Here is an 18,106-nt window from a genome sequence, read left to right on the forward strand (position 1 = left end):
ACTACTTTACAAATGCAGATACTTCACACTTAAACGTTGTGTTCTATTTAGTAATACAACAACAAAACAAAAACTCCACACATTCGTTTAAAATTTTGTACTTTAAAACTTAGTGCCTCCAAACTTCCCACCTCATGTTCAGTGTCCATCTGTGTTTGTTTTATTGTCATCTGCCCGTTCAAGTCCTTTTCTAATATATGGCTTATCGTTTTCTAACCGATTTGTAAGAGCTCTTTGTATATTACCCCTGAATCGTTTGTTTTGCACATATTTTTTCCCAGTTTGCCTTTTGACTACCTAGGTGGGTTTTGTTTCTTTTTTTTTAAACCCCAAGCCTGAACTACTCTAGGAAGGCGATAATGTCAGAAGACGAGGTGAAGTTTGTTGGGTGGCAGGGCAAAAGGACAAGGTAGCAGGAGAGGACAGTGACCCTCAAAGAGGAAAACAATGATTACGCAAGTCCGTGTTCGTCCTGTCCCCCTCTCTCCCTCGCGATCCTTGCCACCGACAGCCACTAGTCTCCTCCTTCAGCCCGGCGCCTGGCGCGTCTGTCTGACGTCACGGACGCACTGCACAGTTGACTCAGGCCGCGCAACCTCCGTGGCGCGTCTACGGGGCGCGCACTTGCGAATGTTCTCGCGGCGCCGGAAGTCCGGGGCACGTGACCGGGTGACAGCGCTCGTTGGGCTGCAGGCCTCGCTTTAGGTGTTGCGGCACGGGATGGCGGAGGCGCCTCCTGTCTCAGGTACTGTCCTGGCCCGCGCGGGATTGGGCCCCTCGCAGGGAGCGGAAATTGGGTCCGTGACGAGTCCTAGGGCCCCGGCCATTCATATCGCGAGAGTGGCGCATTCTAGGGCTGGGGATAGTGGCTCGGAAGGGCCAAGCCACGCGCGTCGTGCATACCGAGATCGCGACCATCCCCGACTGGGTCGTGAAGCCCCGCGGCTGGGTTTCTAAGGAGAGCGTGTTTGTCCCCGCCCCTCCAGGGCTCGTCCCGGCCCTGCTGGGGCAGCGGCCGCTCTGATCTGGGACAGGCGGGCGTCGGCCGGGTCGCTGCCCGTGACGGTGTCTGGCTCCCGACGCGTGGCGGGCGTGCGCGCTGTGCTGGAGGTGTATTCGGGCCTCTCGGGGCAGCGGCGCGGGCGCCGTGGTTTCCAGCCTTAGCCTGCCACAAGCTCGCGGTGTGACCGAGTCTCATTTTCCTCGTGTCAGTTAGCAGTAAAGAAGTTAGTTCCTGCGAACGCTCCCGCCCTGTGCTGTACCTGTTCCATAATTGTTAGCTCACTTCCCCTCCCGGGGCTGACTGTGTGTAGAGACAGCCTCATTTGGCTGTTAATATAACATCCATTTCCATTTCCTTCAGGGTGCACCTGAGATCTTTGTTTTCCAAACTTTTTGGACAGCGACCAAAAAGGAACATTTTACATCACGACCTCAGTGTACACGTGCATACATATAAAAGCGAACCAAAAGTTTCAGGAGGCCGTGGTTTTCCTTACTGTCTGCAGAACGCTCTATTTTCTATTTTGTTTGAAAAAATACTTGTCACAGCCCACCACATTGGTTTGATTTCAGGACCCACTCTTTCTGAAAAACAGGGCAGCAATCTGCAGCATGAGGTTTGTAAACAGTCATTGATTTGAGTCTTAGTTCTGCTACCTCCTAGCTGTTGGAGCACCAAGAAGAGTATATAAGTATTTGTGTACTGGGTGGAAGGTAAAATGTTTTTATTGTGAGTTTCATTCAAAACAGTTGGAAAACACACTGCATTGGTGTACCCTAGTCCTGACTTAGGTATTAAGTCATGTTGGGGGGTGGGAACCTTTTGAGGCTGGTGTTTTGTTATTCTCCCTCTCATTCTTTTCCCAGATCCTCTAAATTGGATCCGTTGGTCTCCCCATCCTCAGGCTCACCTCTGGCCCATTTGTACACCCTTCAGTTGGGTGGGGCTAGTTGTGAGTCATGAGTCATAGTTTAGGCCTCTGGAGTTTTCCCCAGGTTATAATCTCTTCCCCATCTACTGAAGCAAAGTCCCCTAGTCCAGTGACCTCCCTACTGCCTCTCATGTGCCTTAGTTTGCTTTTGCCTTAATTCCTGTTCCATGTTCTTACTTCAGCATTATCTCTAGTCCACACCTCCATCCCCACTCAAGGTTTAGTTCTTTTGCCCGCTCCTGTCCTCAAACAGAGCCCAGTCCAGGATTATCTTTCTGCCCGTGGGCAGACTCTCCGCTGCCAACTTTGTCTCTGGACTTCATAATCTACAGTTGGATTCCCCCTTACTCTGCTCCACCAACCTGTTGGACACCTACTGTGCTGCCTTGTTACCTTGGATCTAGGATACCACTTGTACTATAGCCAACCCTTGGTGATGAGACATCCTATTTACTGAGTAACTTCCAGCTACTTAAAATAGTGAAAAAAAAGGTGTCTCAGATCTTTGTGTCCGAGGTCCAGTTTCCTGCTTCATGTGCCCTTTTTCCCTTCCTCACGTCTCTTAAGTGTCTTTCTTAGGGCTTTGCCTACTTCCTCACGTCTAGTGGAACATACACTGTGTATGAACAGGTGCTGCCTATCTGGACTCTGTAGTTGGATCAACTCCTTACTGCTTAACATGAAACACCCTCTTCCCATCCTTTCCCAGGCTATTCTGGAGAACTTTACTGACCTTTTTTCTACCTCTCTCTCCAACCTTGCTTCTTCAAGCATAAGAGGACTACACAACACCGGCTTGGTCTGATCTGCCCATTCCCACCCTTAAGTTATCTTTTATGTTTCTGGAACACCTTCTCTGCCATCTTTTGAATTTGTCTAATCCTCTTGCCATTTTGTAAGCCCCTCCACCCCATCCCCAGAATTCTGCCCGTGTGAAAGCTTTCAGGACAAACGCTGGGTTGAGTGAGAGGTTACCCTATGACCTTTATGATCTTGTTCAGTTCTTAAGTATATGTACCGCTGCCCAACCTCTGAAAGTGTAGCATAGTGTAAGAGCATGTTCTCGAGGCCCACATAGCCTGGGGTGGAAACCTGAATCTGCTTTGGAATATCCCTGTGGCCTTGGGCAAGCTGTTTACTCTCTGTCTCAGTTTTCTCATCAGAAATGTAAGGATTAAGGGAGTTAACACATGCAAAGTGCTTAGAATAGTGCCTGGCACATATTCAGTACCTAATAAATGTTAGGGCTTATTGTTAAACCTGAAACCCACAGGCTCTGCGCTGCACCCATCTGTGGTCGGGTCTGCATGTTTCAGATAGTTTGTAGTCCTAACAGCAATAATAAAGCACCATTTTAACCGCTTTACACATGTTACTAACTTGCTGTACTCTTCAAAGCAACTCTTTGATGTAGGGATTGTTACCATCTCCAATACATATAAGAAAACTGAGATTCAGTAACTTCCATAAAGACACAATAAGTGATGGGCAGGGACTTACACCAGTGTCTTCCACGCCCTGTTGATTCATAGTATATTCTATTTGCTACATCTAGTTCTGACTTTGCTGCTAACTAGTTTTGTGTTCATAGGCAAATCCTTTCATCTTTGGCCTGTAGGGACTGAGTTGCCTACACAAAGAAGCATCTGCGGGGAAAAAATTAGTGGGTTGAAGGGGCATATGCTTAATTTTCGAGACTGTGGGATTCTGGACCATATTATAGCAGTTATGTGTGGAAAAACTAAAATATTTTCCTGAGGGGAAGAGATAGAAACTAATGTACTCACTACACTAAGCACTAGATGAAATCTTACTTAAATTTCTCAATAACCCTTGGAATAGTATTATCATCTTCTGTCATGGATGAGGAAACCAAGGCTAAAAAGCAATCAAGGGTCATCCCTAAGCTCATACTGAAAGTTGGAGGGCCGGACTTTAAAGTGCTTTTGGCTGACTCCAAAGCCTGTTGACTTGCTGTTACACAATGCTACCTTAGAGTTTTGAAAGACCACATGGAACCTGCTGATTGATGTCTCACCCCTGAACTGTTGGCTGACCTTAAATTTTTTGATAAAGTAAATGCATGTATAAATAATGCCTGGTGGCCCAGGTGAGCACCTTACTTAGCAACTCTCAGCAGTGGCTCTTGGTGAGGCTCCTTCCTGGACATGGGATGATCAGTCTCCCACAGGCACCTTGAACCCATCACTTTCACAGGAAACATAGGCCTTACTAAGAGTCTGTTTTATATGAAGTCCTTAGGAAAATGGCTTTCAGATATGGCTTAGAGTCTTCTGGGCTTCCTGGCTGACTGATTAATTTCTTTACTGGCATGTCTATTTCTTATGTCCTAGGTACTTTTACATTCAGTACGGACGCTGCTGAGTTCATTCCTCAGGAGAGAAAAAATTCTGGTCTAAATTGTGGGAGTCAAAGGAGACTAGACTCTAATAGGATTGGTAGAAGAAATTACAGTTCACCACCTCCCTGTCAGCTTTCCAGGCAGATCCCTTATGATGACATCTCTGCTGTTCATCAGCACAGTTATCATCCTTCAGGAAGCAAACCTAAGAGTCAGCAGACTTCTCTCCAGTCCTCTGCTTCTCATAAATCACTCAAGAGCCATGGCCTTCAGAGTCAACCCTGGCAGAAGGTGAAGAGTGAAAAGCAGCATGTCAGAGTCAAGAGAGCACAGAGTCTCACTGAGCAGGCCTCAGATGCAGCCAGCCTAGAGAGCGTGGCCGGGTCAGAGAGTGGGACAAACCCCAGAGAGCACAGCCCTGCTGAGAGTGAGAAGGAAATTGTTGGCGCAGATCCCAGGGGAGCAAAACCCAAAAAAGCAACCCAATTTGTATACAGCCATGGTAGAGGACCAAAAGTGAAGGGGAAACTCAAAGGTGAGTGGGGTAACAGAATGACTCCAAAACCCGAGGATAGCGGACCTGAGAATACCAAACCCGTGGGGGTCAGCCCCCCTGACTCTTCGGATACATCCGTTAGAAAAGGAGTATTGGACGGGTATGGGGCCAGACGCAACGAGCAGAGAAGATACCCACAGAAGAGGCCTCCTTGGGAAGTGGAGGGAGCCAGGCCACGACCAGGCAGGAATCCACCAAAACAAGACGGCCAGCGACATACAAATGCAGGACCCAGAAACAGCATGGCCCCCATTCCAAAGGATAATCTCAACGAAAGACCAGCAAAATCTGCCTGTGACAATGGGAACTTGGCAGTCGTCAGGAAGTCTTCCAGAAGGGTTGACCGGGAGAAATGCACTGTAAGGAGGCAGGAGCCTCAAGTAGCATCTTTCCCCCGAGGCAAACAGAACCACGTGCTGAAGAACGTGGAAACGCACACAGGTAAGTCTACTAGATGGGTGGGAATGTTTTATTTTGGTTTTTTGATTTTAATTTTTGAATAGGTAATATATTCACACAATTTCGAAACCCTTTAGAAAGTATAAAAAGGTACAGAGTGAGTGAACGGTCTTTTTCTATCCTGTTCATCGACTTCCTGGGTCCTGCCACCACCTGCTCCCCTCCCCAGTTGGTAACCACTTACTTAGTTTTTATGTATCATAAGCAAATACAAAGAAGGAATTTTTCTCTTAACAAATAAGAAATTTAGTAAGAGTTTTAAAAAATGCAGATATGTGTTTTGTGGATGTTTGGTTACAAGAATTTTTTTGAATTGTGAAAGCCCGAGTAGGGGATGGTAACATCTCCACTGCCCCTCCTGGTGCCAGCCTGCATCATCTCTTGTCTGCTCATCTGCAGGAGTTCTAACTAGTCTTGCCATCTCCAGTTTCTCTCTCTCAGTTCACCTCTTACACCAGCATCAGGGAGCAATCTTTCTAAAACACATACTGAACTGTGTCACTCCCTTGCTTAATCCTGTTCACTTTTTCTCGTCACCTGCAGATTCTGGCTTCTGCCTTACCCAACAACCCCATCTTCTGCTGCCTCAATCCCCAGCACATTTTATTCCCTGGACGCTATATGGTTTTGTCTTTCCATACTGTTGCTTCTGTGGCTCGCTCTGTCTTCAATGTCTACCACTCAGCTCTCTGGGGCATTCTTACTCATTTTTCAAAGGCTAGTTTACTTGCATGTCCAGGAAACCTTTTCTCACCTCTACAGATAGCATTGCTCTTTTCCAGCCCTGTGCTATGTCTTTTCCTTACATATATGTACTTCTATTATAGCACCTACCACTGGAAACCATCATGTGTTATGTGTTAGTGCCCTCTGCTAGTCTGTAAGCTCCTTGAAAGCAGAGATATTATCTTTCTTTTCATTTTTGTATCCCTGTTGCCTAACACAGCTCTTACGAAATAGTAGGTACTCAGCTCTGACTGATAGAAAGTTCTTCCTCACGTTGAACTGAAAACTTCTTTCCTGTAAATACTTTCTGTCCCCTGGTTCAAGTTCTGTTCTCTGGAGCAACACAGCAACTAGTCCCTCTCCTCACAGTTTCCCTCCCCCTCCTTGCAAATCTGCTTTTTGCAGTGTTTGAAGACACTTCTCATTTTGCCCTGAGTATATATTTCATCTAGGCTAAATAGCTTCAATCCACTAGCTCTTCTTCCTGGATCTTCGCCACTCTCGTCTCCCTCTAGTTTAGTGTGACATACAGCCTCACCCATGAAGCCGCCACCTGCCGGGGCCTGTTTTTATGTTGGCCTATGGTTCTCCTAGTCCTCATTGGCTTCACCTTTTTCTTGGGACCTCAACTTGTGTGTAAACCAAAGCCATGTTTTTCAGAGTTGTTTTTTAATTCTTAAGGCTGGTTAATAGTTTCCTATTGTTTCATAACAAATTACCACAATTGTAGTGGCTTAAGATAATGCAGATTTATGATGTCACAGTTTCTGTGGTCAGGAGTCTGGGTACAGGTTAGCTGAGTTCTCTGCTCAGGGTCTCGCAGGATGAAATTCAGCCAGGGATACAATCTCTTCTGAGGCATGGGGTCCTCTTTCATGCTCACTGGTTGTTCGTAGGATTTAGTTCCTTATGGGTATAGGATTGAGGTCCCCATTTTCTTGCTGGCTGTTGGCTGAGGGGTCACCCTCAGCTCCTAGAGTCCACCTGCACTTCTCCACCACGTGGCCCTCTCCACCACGTGGTGGTTTGCTTCTTCAAGGCCTAGAGGAAAGCATCTGCTACAGATTCTTCAAATCTCTCTGACTCGTTTAAAAGGGCTCACCTGATTAGATTAGGCCCACCCGTACTAAAGGGGAGGAGATTATACAGAATGTGTACACCAGGGGGTGGGCATCTGGAGGCTATCTTAAAGTTCTGCCTAACAAATCTCTCTTGGCCTCGCATCCCCACATATTCTGGAGAACACTTTATTCATATTTATTGAGTAAATACTATGTGCCAAGCACTGTTCTAGGTACTGGGAATACAGCACTGATGGGATTTATATTCTGGTAGGGAAGACAGGCAGAAAGCACTTAAACAAATATTTAATATGTCAGGTGATAAGGGCTAAAAAGTAATATAAAGCAAGTTAAGAGGACAGAGGAACAGGGGTGCTAGTTTAGATAGGTTGGTCTCTTTGATGAGGAGGTATTTGAACAGAGACTGGAAGGAAGTGCAGAAGCGCACCATGTGGCTCTCTGGGGAAGAGCATTCCAGACAGAGGGAGAAGCAAGTTTAGATTGGAATCCGAGGGGGGCCTTGAGAGCAATGAGGAGGCCGGTAGGAGAGGAGGTCAGAGAAATAGCAGGGCCTGGATCATGTGGCCCTTAGATTTGGTTCTAAGAAGATGAGAAGCAGCTGGAAGGTTTGGGGAAAGGGTTGGCGTGATCTTACTAACATTCTAAAACAACCAGCCTGCTGCGTAGAGAATAGGCTCTAAGGAAGCAAGGGGACAAGTTAGGAGGCTGTTGTAGTAATTCAGGTAGTTGATGATGGAGACCTGGACTAGGGGAGTAGTGGTGGGAGAGGTGAGACTCAGACTTTGGATGTATTTGGGAGGTGAAACTGACAGGATTTGCAAATAAACTGGATGTTGGATGCACGAGAATGAGAGGAGTCAGGGATGCAGGCAGGGCTTTCGTGCCTCAGCAGTGTAGAACAATAGAATTGCCATGTACCGAAGTGGTAAAGCCTGGGAGAGGACAGGGTGTTGTTTGTTTTTAAAACTGTCTAGTTTGGAATAATTTTAGATTTGTGGAAAAGTTGCGAAGACAGTACAGAAGACAGAGAATTCCCATATATGCTTCACCCAGCTTTCTCTAATGTTAACATCTTTCATAACCAACTCTGATCCTTTGTCAAAACTAAGAAATTAATATTGGTACAATAGTATTAACTAACTGCAGGCTTTATTTGGATTTCACTAGTTTTTCCACTAACGTCCTTTTTCTGTTCTAGGATACCACGTTGCATTTAGTATCATGTCTCCTTAGTCTCCTCTGATCTGTGACTGTTTCTTAGTCTTTCCTTGTTGGAAAAGTGGTTTTTGCGTGTGTTTTGCTTTATCTACTCCTTGTTTAGGAAAAATAAAGAATTTGGTTAAATTTTTAGTTGCCTATTAGACTTCCAAATAGGTATGTTAAGTAGGGAGTTGGATATAGAGTTCAGGGAAGAGATCTGGCCTAGAGATTTAAATTTGGGAATTGTCAGTATAAAGACGGTGTTTAATGGACTAGAGGAGGTCACCTAAGGTGGGGGTGTAGTTAGAGAAGAAGAGTTTGAGGATGGAGCCTTCCTATACCTGAATGGGTCAAGGTTCGAAGATGGAGATCCAGCAAAGAAAATGGAGAATGAATAGTAATTGAACTAGGAAGAGAAACATGTTCTACATGCCAAATAAAAAGAAAGAATTGAAGGAGGAGGGAGTGATCAGTTGTGCCAGATGCTACCGATAGGTCCAGAAAGATGAGAACTGCGTGTCGACCATTGGATTTGGCAGTGTGAGGGTCATGGATCTTGGTAAGAACAGTGTTAGTGAAGTGGTAGAGATGGAAGTCTGATTGAAGTGGAAAGAGAGGATCAGCCCAGTTATACGTCTCCATGGCTGTTGGAGAGTGGGCTCTGCTTACTCCCATTCTGTGCTGAGAGCATCTGGCACTGCCCTGTTCTCCCAGACTGTCTGGACCCTCATTCTGTGGACACAAAATCCCCTCTATACTTATCTGCTTCTGCTTTGCTCCTGCTCTTAGTTGACCTGTGTTCTCTGTGACCTCTGTGACCTTAGTTCTCTCAGTTCACCACTTTGCTTACAGCCTCTCACAGCCTGCTCTTTTCTCTTCTCCTACTTACCTTAGTTTCTGGAGGATGAGAAGAGCTCACTCCTTCTTCCCCAGTGTCATTCCTAACCATTATTCTTCTACTTTTGTATCAAAATCCCTGCTCATTTGAACCTAATGCTCATCACCTTCCATGTTTCCTTCTCTTTATCACCTGTTAGCCTCCAGATCTCCCAGTCCCAGCCCTCATTTATTAATGCACCTAGCCTATATCTTTCCTCTGCCCCAGTGGTTCTGCAAGTGTAGTCCCAGACCAGTAGCCGTCAGCAACACCTGGGAACTTGTTAGAAATGCATATTCCTGGGCCTCACATCAGACTTACTAAACAAATTCTTGGAGTGGAGCCCAGCAATCTTATCTTTTAACAAACCTCCAGGTGATTCTAATGCATGCTCAAGTTTGAGAGCTACTGATTTACCTTAAATCCCGATGTTCTTCTGGGTGATCATATGGGTTGTGCCATCCTTAGGTTCTTTGATCTTGTCAACCACAGTGACCTTCATGTTCATTCCCCCTTCAAACCCACTACCGGGGAAATACCCTGGGGATGCCTCATCTCTGAAATCTTAAAGTCTTGGGTTCCACTTTCTGACCGTAACCTCTTGTCCTTCTGGCTCTCAGTCTCTTCCACCCACTACTGGCTTTGCCAGCCTCCTGCCCACCTTCATTCATTCCTCTTTAGGCTGGGTCTTATGGTAGGTCATCTGAAGTATTATCCTTTTGCCAAGCCATTGGCAGAGTCCCAGCCCTGGATTGATGCTGCAGTCTACCTTTTCTACTCCAGGGAATCGCATCATAGTACAGATTTGGTGCTGCTGCAGTTCATTCACCTTCTCAGAGAGACTTCCTTATCTCCCTGTGTAAAGCTATAATTTTTCCCCCACTGCCAACATTCCCTAATCTCTTGTCCTGGTTTATTTCTCCATATCTGTCTCCATAGCACTATCTGATGCTACATGTTTTCATTATTTATTTGTTTATTGTCTACCTTCCCCCCCTAGATAATAACCTTCATCAGGGTGGAGGGTTTCGTCTGTTTGTTCACTGTATATCCTTAGTGTCTAGACAATGTCACAGTAAGGCACACGGTAAGGTCTCAGTAAATCTTTTGAATAGTGGTCTCCAACCTCAGTCCTTCTCATTTTCATCTAAGACACTCCAAACCTTTTCTGTGCTTATTCAGACCTTAACATTCATATCCCTCAGTCTCAGCAGACCTCATTACCTCCCACTTCACTAAGAAAGGGAAGATATCAGCCATAATTTTCTCAACTTTTTGCTCCCTTTATACAAACTCAGAGACATCTGTGCCCATCCTTCCTTTTCTTTCATTCTGAGATCTCCTTTATTTCCTTCCATCAGCTTTTTCACATCTATTCCAAGTTTCAGCCTGAATAAAGATCTTCCCAAATCAGTCCTACCCTCCAACAGAGCAACTTCCCTTGTGACGTGGACTTCAGTGTGTTTCCTTTCCTTCCATTCCAGTCTAATCAAGAGTCATCCACTCTGTTTCCTTTTCTTTATTTGTTTTTATATTAAAAGTTTTACTGGGAAAAAAAGACAGTTTATTTGTTTCTTAGTAATGGCATCATTGTGGGAAGAACAAAAGAGGGTACAGGGAATCAAATCCCTTTGGGAGGAGGCTCAAGCTTCCGGGAATCCCTTGTCCTTCCTACTTTGAGCATGGGGGTGGGGGTGGGGGAGTGAAAGGAAGAAGCAGGGCGTGGTTGATAACCTAATGAGTAGACTGAGGCACTGGGAAGTAATTTCCTGCGCCTGTGGGAGGGAGGGCGGGAGGGCATGGACCCTGCCCCGAGTAAAGCCAAGGGCTCCATGGCATCCAGGCCTGGCTTCTAGTCCTTTTCCTTCCCTTTCTTGGCTTTGGCCTTGGCTTTGATCTTGAGGGTCCAGGGCTTGGTCACACGGATGGTTTCCTGGCACTGGGTCTTATACCACACCTTCTTCAGCATGTCTTGGCAGGCTCTGGTGCCTGTGCCCCCATCACACGTCCCCCAGCTTTTCCTCTGTTTTGATTCACTTTTCTCTCTTCTGCCATCATCACCACTTGACTCAGAGAGCTACTGGTAAGATCACGAATGGCTTCCTATTTGCCACATCCAGTGGACAGATGTATTTCAGCCTTTATTATCCCGGACTTCCCTCTGAGTTTGACAAAAGAGGGAGTCTTTTTGGAATGTAACTTCCTTGACTCCTTTGATCCCAAACACTTCTGGTCCTCCTTGTTCTCCTTGACTGTACCTACTTGTGTCCTTCAGGCAATTTGTGGGTCATTCAAAGTTGGCAGCTGTCATCACATCACTATATGTATGTTCATCCTAATGGTCACATTTCACTGTGACTGGATTTAGAAGCCTCACATAGAAAATAATAATTATTTATTAACAAGCCATAAACTTAATGAATAAGAGAAACTGAAAAATGAAAAGACAGTCTTTGGGGTTAAAATTGGAACGTCGATTGTAGTGTTCTCAGTGTGTTCCAGACTTCACTTACTTTTCTGTGTCCTGTCCTTCTAACTCAGTTCTGTTCTGGAATGGTCAATAGACATTTTCTATAAAATACACCCCAAGTATAATTCTCACAGACTGTTCTTCTGCTCCAGTCAGCCTCTTGTATATAGATGGCTCAAACTTAATCTTGCTCTCTAATGAGCTCTCTCTTACCTAACTTAACCCTTCAGAATCTTCCACATGTAACGTGCTAACTGGTAGGAAATATAATTAACTTTGTTATTGGAGATGTTAACCTCTGCAGGGTAGGGTATCCCTACTTTTAAGAAAGAATCTAAGTCTGGTTCCTCAGTTTTTATAATAGAATTCAGTTTTATGATGTGTTCATCTGTTATCTAAAGCAGGTAGATTTTCTTTAATCAGCTACGCAAAGTATCTTTATCCCAGGCTTTCCCCAGAGGGAAAGAGCTATTGTAGAAACTTTACTGAACCTGAAACTTTCCAGGGAGAGAGGTTCTGGAACAGACTAGATGATACTCATTTGTTCCTTCATCCATCCATTCGTTCAGTAAGTCTTTATTGAGCACCGGGTCTATGCCAGGCACTGGGAATACTACAGTGGGCAAGGCACATGAGGCCTGGCCCTGCCCCACAGAGCCCACAGTCTCAGGGAGTGTTCCTTATTTCTTTTGACATTAAATTGGACAAACAGAAAGTGATCTTGGGAGAGCTAATATTATGGAATAATTAAACTGTGAGCTTTTGAGTCAGATAGCAATGAGTTTGAATTTTGACTTTTTAATTTCTAGCTATGTGACTTTGGGTAAGTGAGTTAACCACTTTGAGCCTCAGTTTCTTCATTATAAAATGGCACCTGTATTACAGCCTTCTTAAGAGAATTAGAGAATATATATAAAGTGCTTTAGCACAGCACTTGGCATGGTGTATTTGGGGTTAGTTATTTTATTCTTATAACCTGTTTGGACCTGAAAACAAATAAAATAATCTTGTTAAATAAATGCTAAAAAGTGTGGACTCAAAAAATATGTATATATATCCTCAGCTCTGAGAGCACCTGGCTATACTTGGGATCTAGAAAGACTGCTAAGATTGTGTTTGAGGAAAAGTCTGGAAACAGGTGAAGGTATCCAGGAACAAATCTGGGAGGATTCTTATGATGCTCTATACTGGTCTCTTGCACGATGCTGAGCTTCTGGAGCCAGGGGCTGTGTCTCTGTCAGTGTATAACCCTACCGTGGGTGTTGTGGTAGGCCCCAAGCATATCTTTGTTGAGTGACTCAACTGAAGACTTTCAAGGAAACTGCTAGAACCATCTCCCCACCATGGGTTGTTGGAACTTGTCCAGGCTTAGGTTTCTTGCAGCTGACCTCTGCAGCTTCACGGCCCTTCCCTAGCCTGAATCCGTGGATCTGATAGATTCAGAGAGGGCAAGGTAAGACGCTTCTGTGCATTGCTCTTGTGGATCCTCAACCTGTGTTATGAGGGGCATTTGGCTACTCTAGTCGGTTCCTGGGCAGTTTCTTGGGAATGTTTCCTCAATTGTGGGAATCCCCACCTGAATGTCTACTTCACAAGTCCTCTCCCCAGCATATTCCTGCCCCTTCTTGGCCTCAAACTCTGAACAACCGCCTTACTCAGAATGAGACATCTCTTAAAACCTCTATGTTTGAATTCTTCTCTCAAATACCTTGGTGGTCCTTGGTTGAGTCAAGTAAGGAATGTTTTTCTGTGTTTGAGTTTATCTGTTTTATTTTTTTAAACAGGTTCTCTAATTGAACAGCTAACTACAGAAAAATATGAGTGCATGGTGTGCTGTGAACTGGTTCGCGTCGCTGCGCCGGTGTGGAATTGTCAGAGCTGCTATCATGTGTTTCATCTGAACTGCATAAAGAAGTGGGCGAGGTCTCCGGCATCTCAAGCAGGTCGGTCGTTTCCCTCCTCTAAGTAGTTATTCTCACCCATTTGATATGTGCAGGTTTTAAACTTAGCTTTAAAAATACTGTTTAATTCCTCTTGAATATTTCATCTGCAGGGAGGGTATGTTGCCTTGATCACATGTTTCAGATGACCATTATTAAGCTGCAAATCTCAAATAAACCAGCTAAATATAACAATATTAAAATAAATTTAGGGTACAACAAAATCAGTCACTTTTACAGAAAATGGTAGCTTTTATCCAAGGAGCAACTATAAAAAACATTTCTTGTGTAATTTGCTTTAGAAAATTTTTAGAAAGCAGTTGTTTAATTTGGCCTTAGGATGTTGGAGTTGCTTTGCCTTTGGCAGATATGCTCCGTAGTATTTTATGGGCTTGTCTCAAAGTATACTAGTGTTTATGGATAATGCAAGTGTTATTAATAATACATTTTCTGAACTGTGGTTCTTCTAATTTAAGACATCTGGATTTTCCTGCATGTACTCAAATATTTTATCCTACTTTTTTTTTTCAAGCCAAGATTCAGATAACGTTTACCTTGGTATTAGAAATAATAGAACATTCTCACCACAAAATGAAATGGTAATTATATGAAGTGGTGAAGGTGTTAGCTAACACTATGGTGGTAATCATATTGTAATATATAAATGTATCAAATTAACATGTTATACACCTTAAACTTACACAATGTTATATATCAATTATATCTCGAATAAAATAGAACAAAATGGATACCCTCTTGATTCGCTATATCTAAAGTCCTTATGCAGTATTTAAGCCCAGATGCAGTATGTAAGCAAAGCATTCAGTATTGTGAATTTGTTTCTTAAATGTCTGATTTCCTTAACATGGGCATTGCTACCACTGTTTCAATATTATGGCTTCCTATATAGATTTAAATTTTTAAAAATTACATGTGCTTTTGTAAGGAAATTATTTTGGTTTCCTCTCATTTTTCTTGACAGATGGCCAGAGTGGTTGGAGGTGCCCTGCCTGTCAGAATGTTTCCGCACATGTTCCTAATACCTACACCTGTTTCTGTGGTGAGCTTTTTTGCATACCCTGGAGTCTGTTGCACTTGGTGCATTGTACGTCAGTTCCCAGCCCAGGAGAGGTGGTGTGCTGGGCATGTTTCAGAAGTTACTGATGAGACCTCAAAGCTACAGGGCTCTGCAAGACATCATACGCACGTGGTCCATCACACAGCTAGGCCTTTGTGCTCTTGGCAGGCTGTTCTGGAGGTGGGCCTTCCCATCACGCCCACCAGGCTCATGCTGCTTCTGAGCTGTGGTGCTGATGTCCTTGGTCTTAGCTTTAGAATAGAGCTGACCAGATGGCAGAGACGGGTATGGACATGGGCTTCTTCTCACCCCTAACCAGCAGCTTTGATATTCTAGATTTGAGCAGCATGAGTAAGGAGTAGTGTTGAAGGGTACTTTATTTTAATCCAAGAAATCAGTCATTGGTCTTTACAATAACAAGATATTTTCTATAAGCCAGCATTACAAACTCTATCCTTGTGCCTGCCCTCTTTATGGAATACTTCCTGTTTTTCAATAGCTTGGTTCCTCTATGTGTTAGGAAAAAAACTTTCTGTGATCCAGATGCTCATTCCTGCTGCTAGCCTATTTCCTGCATGTCTCTTTTTTTTTCCTCCCTGCCTGCCTGTCTTTTTTTTGAGTATGTTTGAGGAAGATTAGCCCTGAGCTAACATCCGATGCCAGTCCTCCCCTTTTTGCTGAGGAGGATTGGCCCTGGGCTAACATCCGTGCACATCTTCCTGTACTTTATATGGGCCGTCGCCACAGCCTGGCCTGACAGGCGGTGCGCCAGTCCACGCCCGGGATCCGAACCTGCGAACCCCAGGCCCCCGAAGTAGGGTGCGCAAATTTAACCGCTTCGCCACCAGGCCAGCCCCCTCCTGCCTGTGTTTTAATGGCTAACCTTCACCATCTGATGGTTGATTTTTCAGATTTTATTTCTTAACTATCTGTCTCCCTCCTTGAACCGTTGCATTTTTGCTTCTGTCCTCATAACCTGACTAAAACTGTGTTCAGAGATCATCAATGACCCCTTCCTGACTAAATCCAGGGCTGATTTTGTAAGTTCCTAACCTTTTTTGGCAACATAACAGCCCTTGATGCTTTTGCCCATTTTCTTCTTGAAGTGACTAGCTCTTCCTGCTTCTTTCTTCGTGCTTTCCTTACTTTTCTAACTAATTTGCTCATGTTTCTCCTCTCCTGTTACTTAACTAGCAGCTTTTACCAAGAGTCGGTCATTGACCATCAGCTCTTTAACTTCTAGACTGAATCTCCTGGTGAATTCAGCTGTCTAAAGTGTTCTTGCCCTTCTTCCCTTTAAGTCTTCATCCACTGTATTATTCAAGACCTAACCCCAGGTGTCCTCTTCCAAAGGAGCTTCCCTTTCTTATTCCCTCTGCCACGTTGGTGACACTTTTATTCAGAATCTGTTGGTCTTATATGTTTTATTGCCAAAATCTGAGCCTTAATAGATACTAAATTAGTATTAGTTGAAGAAATGAATATTCTTGAATGTACTACGGGCAAGGCAGCATGAAACTGGAAGCAAGAGGTCAATGGAGAATTGGACAAATAGGACCGATACCAAGGCTTGGTTACCCCATTTTAAATGATTTTTAAATATAAAGTACCACTATAGAATTAAAATTCTTATTAAACCTTCACTGACAAATTAGATATGAGACCCTAAGAAGGTATAAGAATATGGGGTAAAGCTTAAGATGATCTGAGTAAGGTAAAATGGTATGAGAATGTGAATAATGACCTTATTCTACCTGATGACTTTGCCCCACTCTACTCTTCCAGGAGACCATTAATTTAATATATTTTATTGAGAACTTATTGATGTACCTGGCACCATGAAGAAACAGAGGGGAATTAGACTATTTATTGACTTTCCAGAGCTTACACTCTTAGAGTTAAGGCACAATTAGCTTGTTGTTCTAGTAGAAGTACCAAATGCTGTGGGAGATATTTGGGGTGAAGTTATGACTTCTGGCTGGATGATCAAGGGAAGCCTTCATAAAGGAGGTAGAATTGAACTGGGCTTGAAAACTAGTAAAATCTTGGTAGGAGGAAAGATTTGTTGAAGAGAATAGCATAAGCAGAAGTTTAAAACAAAGAAGGCTTAGGATCTGTTGGGGGAAGAGGGAATCCTCTGATTGTGGAGCCCAGGATCTGTGAAGGTGGAGGAGAAAGAAATGATTGGAAAGGCAGGGCAGACTTCTTGTTGCCAGGCCTAGACCTTGGGACTATATTTGGCAGCTGTAGGAAGCCACTGAGGGCATCAGTGTGATTCTTTATGAAGTTTAGTCTGGAGGCAGTCAGTAGAATATTTGGGGGCCTAAACAGTTTGGGGACTTGTAACAACCCAGGTGAAGAATAATAAAGGTCTGTAATGGGTGTTAGAGTGGGACAGAAAGGAAGAGGTACAAGATCTCAAAGGTAGGTAGGAATTAACAGCAGTGGGAAAGGAAAGAACCCAAATGTGACTCCAAAGTTTCGTGCTGTTGGAAGTGGTGACACCAAGGACAGAGAGGGCAGGTCAAGAGAACCGGGTTTGGTGGGAACAGTGAGTTTAGTTTAGAAATGTTGAGTTGGAAGATGAGTAAGACATCCAGTGAGAGATGTCCTACGGGGACTTAGGAACAATGGAGGAAGGATCAGGTCTCGGGGATGATATTTGCAGTTGAGAGTAGTAAATGAGACACTAGTGGGCAAGAGAGTAAGGGGTGAAAAACGGTCTAATGCAGAACCCTGCGGAAAGAGAAAAACCATCATTTAGAGACGGAGAAAAGAGGTGGAGCCATTGAAAGACGGTAGGAGAAAACCGGGGCACTGTATTGGTTAAGAGGGAAGATGCTGACTTTGGCTATAGATGTGGGTAGTTGGAGGTGACTGTGAAACCCTGAACACAGATGTTCTTCAGGCAGTTGGACATAGGACTGAAACTGAGGATTCGGGGGGGGGGGGCCAGAAAATGTGGATTTGGGAATCTTAGGCCCTTAGGTGTATTGAACCTCACCTCATGAGTGAGATTTCTGAAGGAGACAGGCTAGAGAGAGAAGCAGAGGCCAAGGGCTGGGGACAGGCTGTCATTTAGGGTGTTAATTGATGAATTCCTCAGGGCAAGGAGTCCTGTGCCTCAGTGTTCTTCTTCCTGCCTCTGTGCTGAATTCATGGAAGATGCTTACTACAGATCTGCAGAGTGACATTGATTGTAAAATTATAGCCCTTTTATGCCTCCTTTATAGCTTAGAATAGAGTTCCTATTACAGGGGACTTAGGTCCTTTCCATCTCTCACTCCTTCTTCCCCCCTTGCTCTCTTCCGTTGTTCCTTCTTTCTGATTCCCATATCAATTCGAGGGCCCATTTACAGAAGGCTTATCTTGTAGGGTTTTTTTTAATCTTAGATTAAATGTGTACATCAGTCAAAGTGGCA

General features: G+C 44.3%; 1 protein-coding gene across 4 annotated transcripts in view; it reads left to right on the forward strand.

Moving 5' to 3' along the window:
* Positions 1-589: 589 nt before the first annotated feature.
* Positions 590-18,106, forward strand: part of NFX1 (nuclear transcription factor, X-box binding 1) — a 63,325-nt gene continuing 45,808 nt past the window's right edge. For all 4 annotated transcript variants that reach the window (XM_087444728.1, XM_087444729.1, XM_087444730.1 and 1 more), the window contains exons 1-4: positions 590-745; positions 4,289-5,293; positions 13,451-13,609; positions 14,589-14,666. In XM_087444728.1, the coding sequence (XP_087300854.1) occupies positions 721-745; positions 4,289-5,293; positions 13,451-13,609; positions 14,589-14,666 (1,267 nt within the window). In that variant the 5' untranslated portion in view covers positions 590-720. The remainder of the gene's footprint in view (positions 746-4,288; positions 5,294-13,450; positions 13,610-14,588; positions 14,667-18,106) is intronic.

Source organism: Ceratotherium simum, chromosome 20 (assembly GCF_057802395.1).
Source record: "Ceratotherium simum simum isolate JZ-2026a chromosome 20, ASM5780239v1, whole genome shotgun sequence".
Classification (NCBI taxonomy): Eukaryota; Metazoa; Chordata; class Mammalia; order Perissodactyla; family Rhinocerotidae; genus Ceratotherium; species Ceratotherium simum.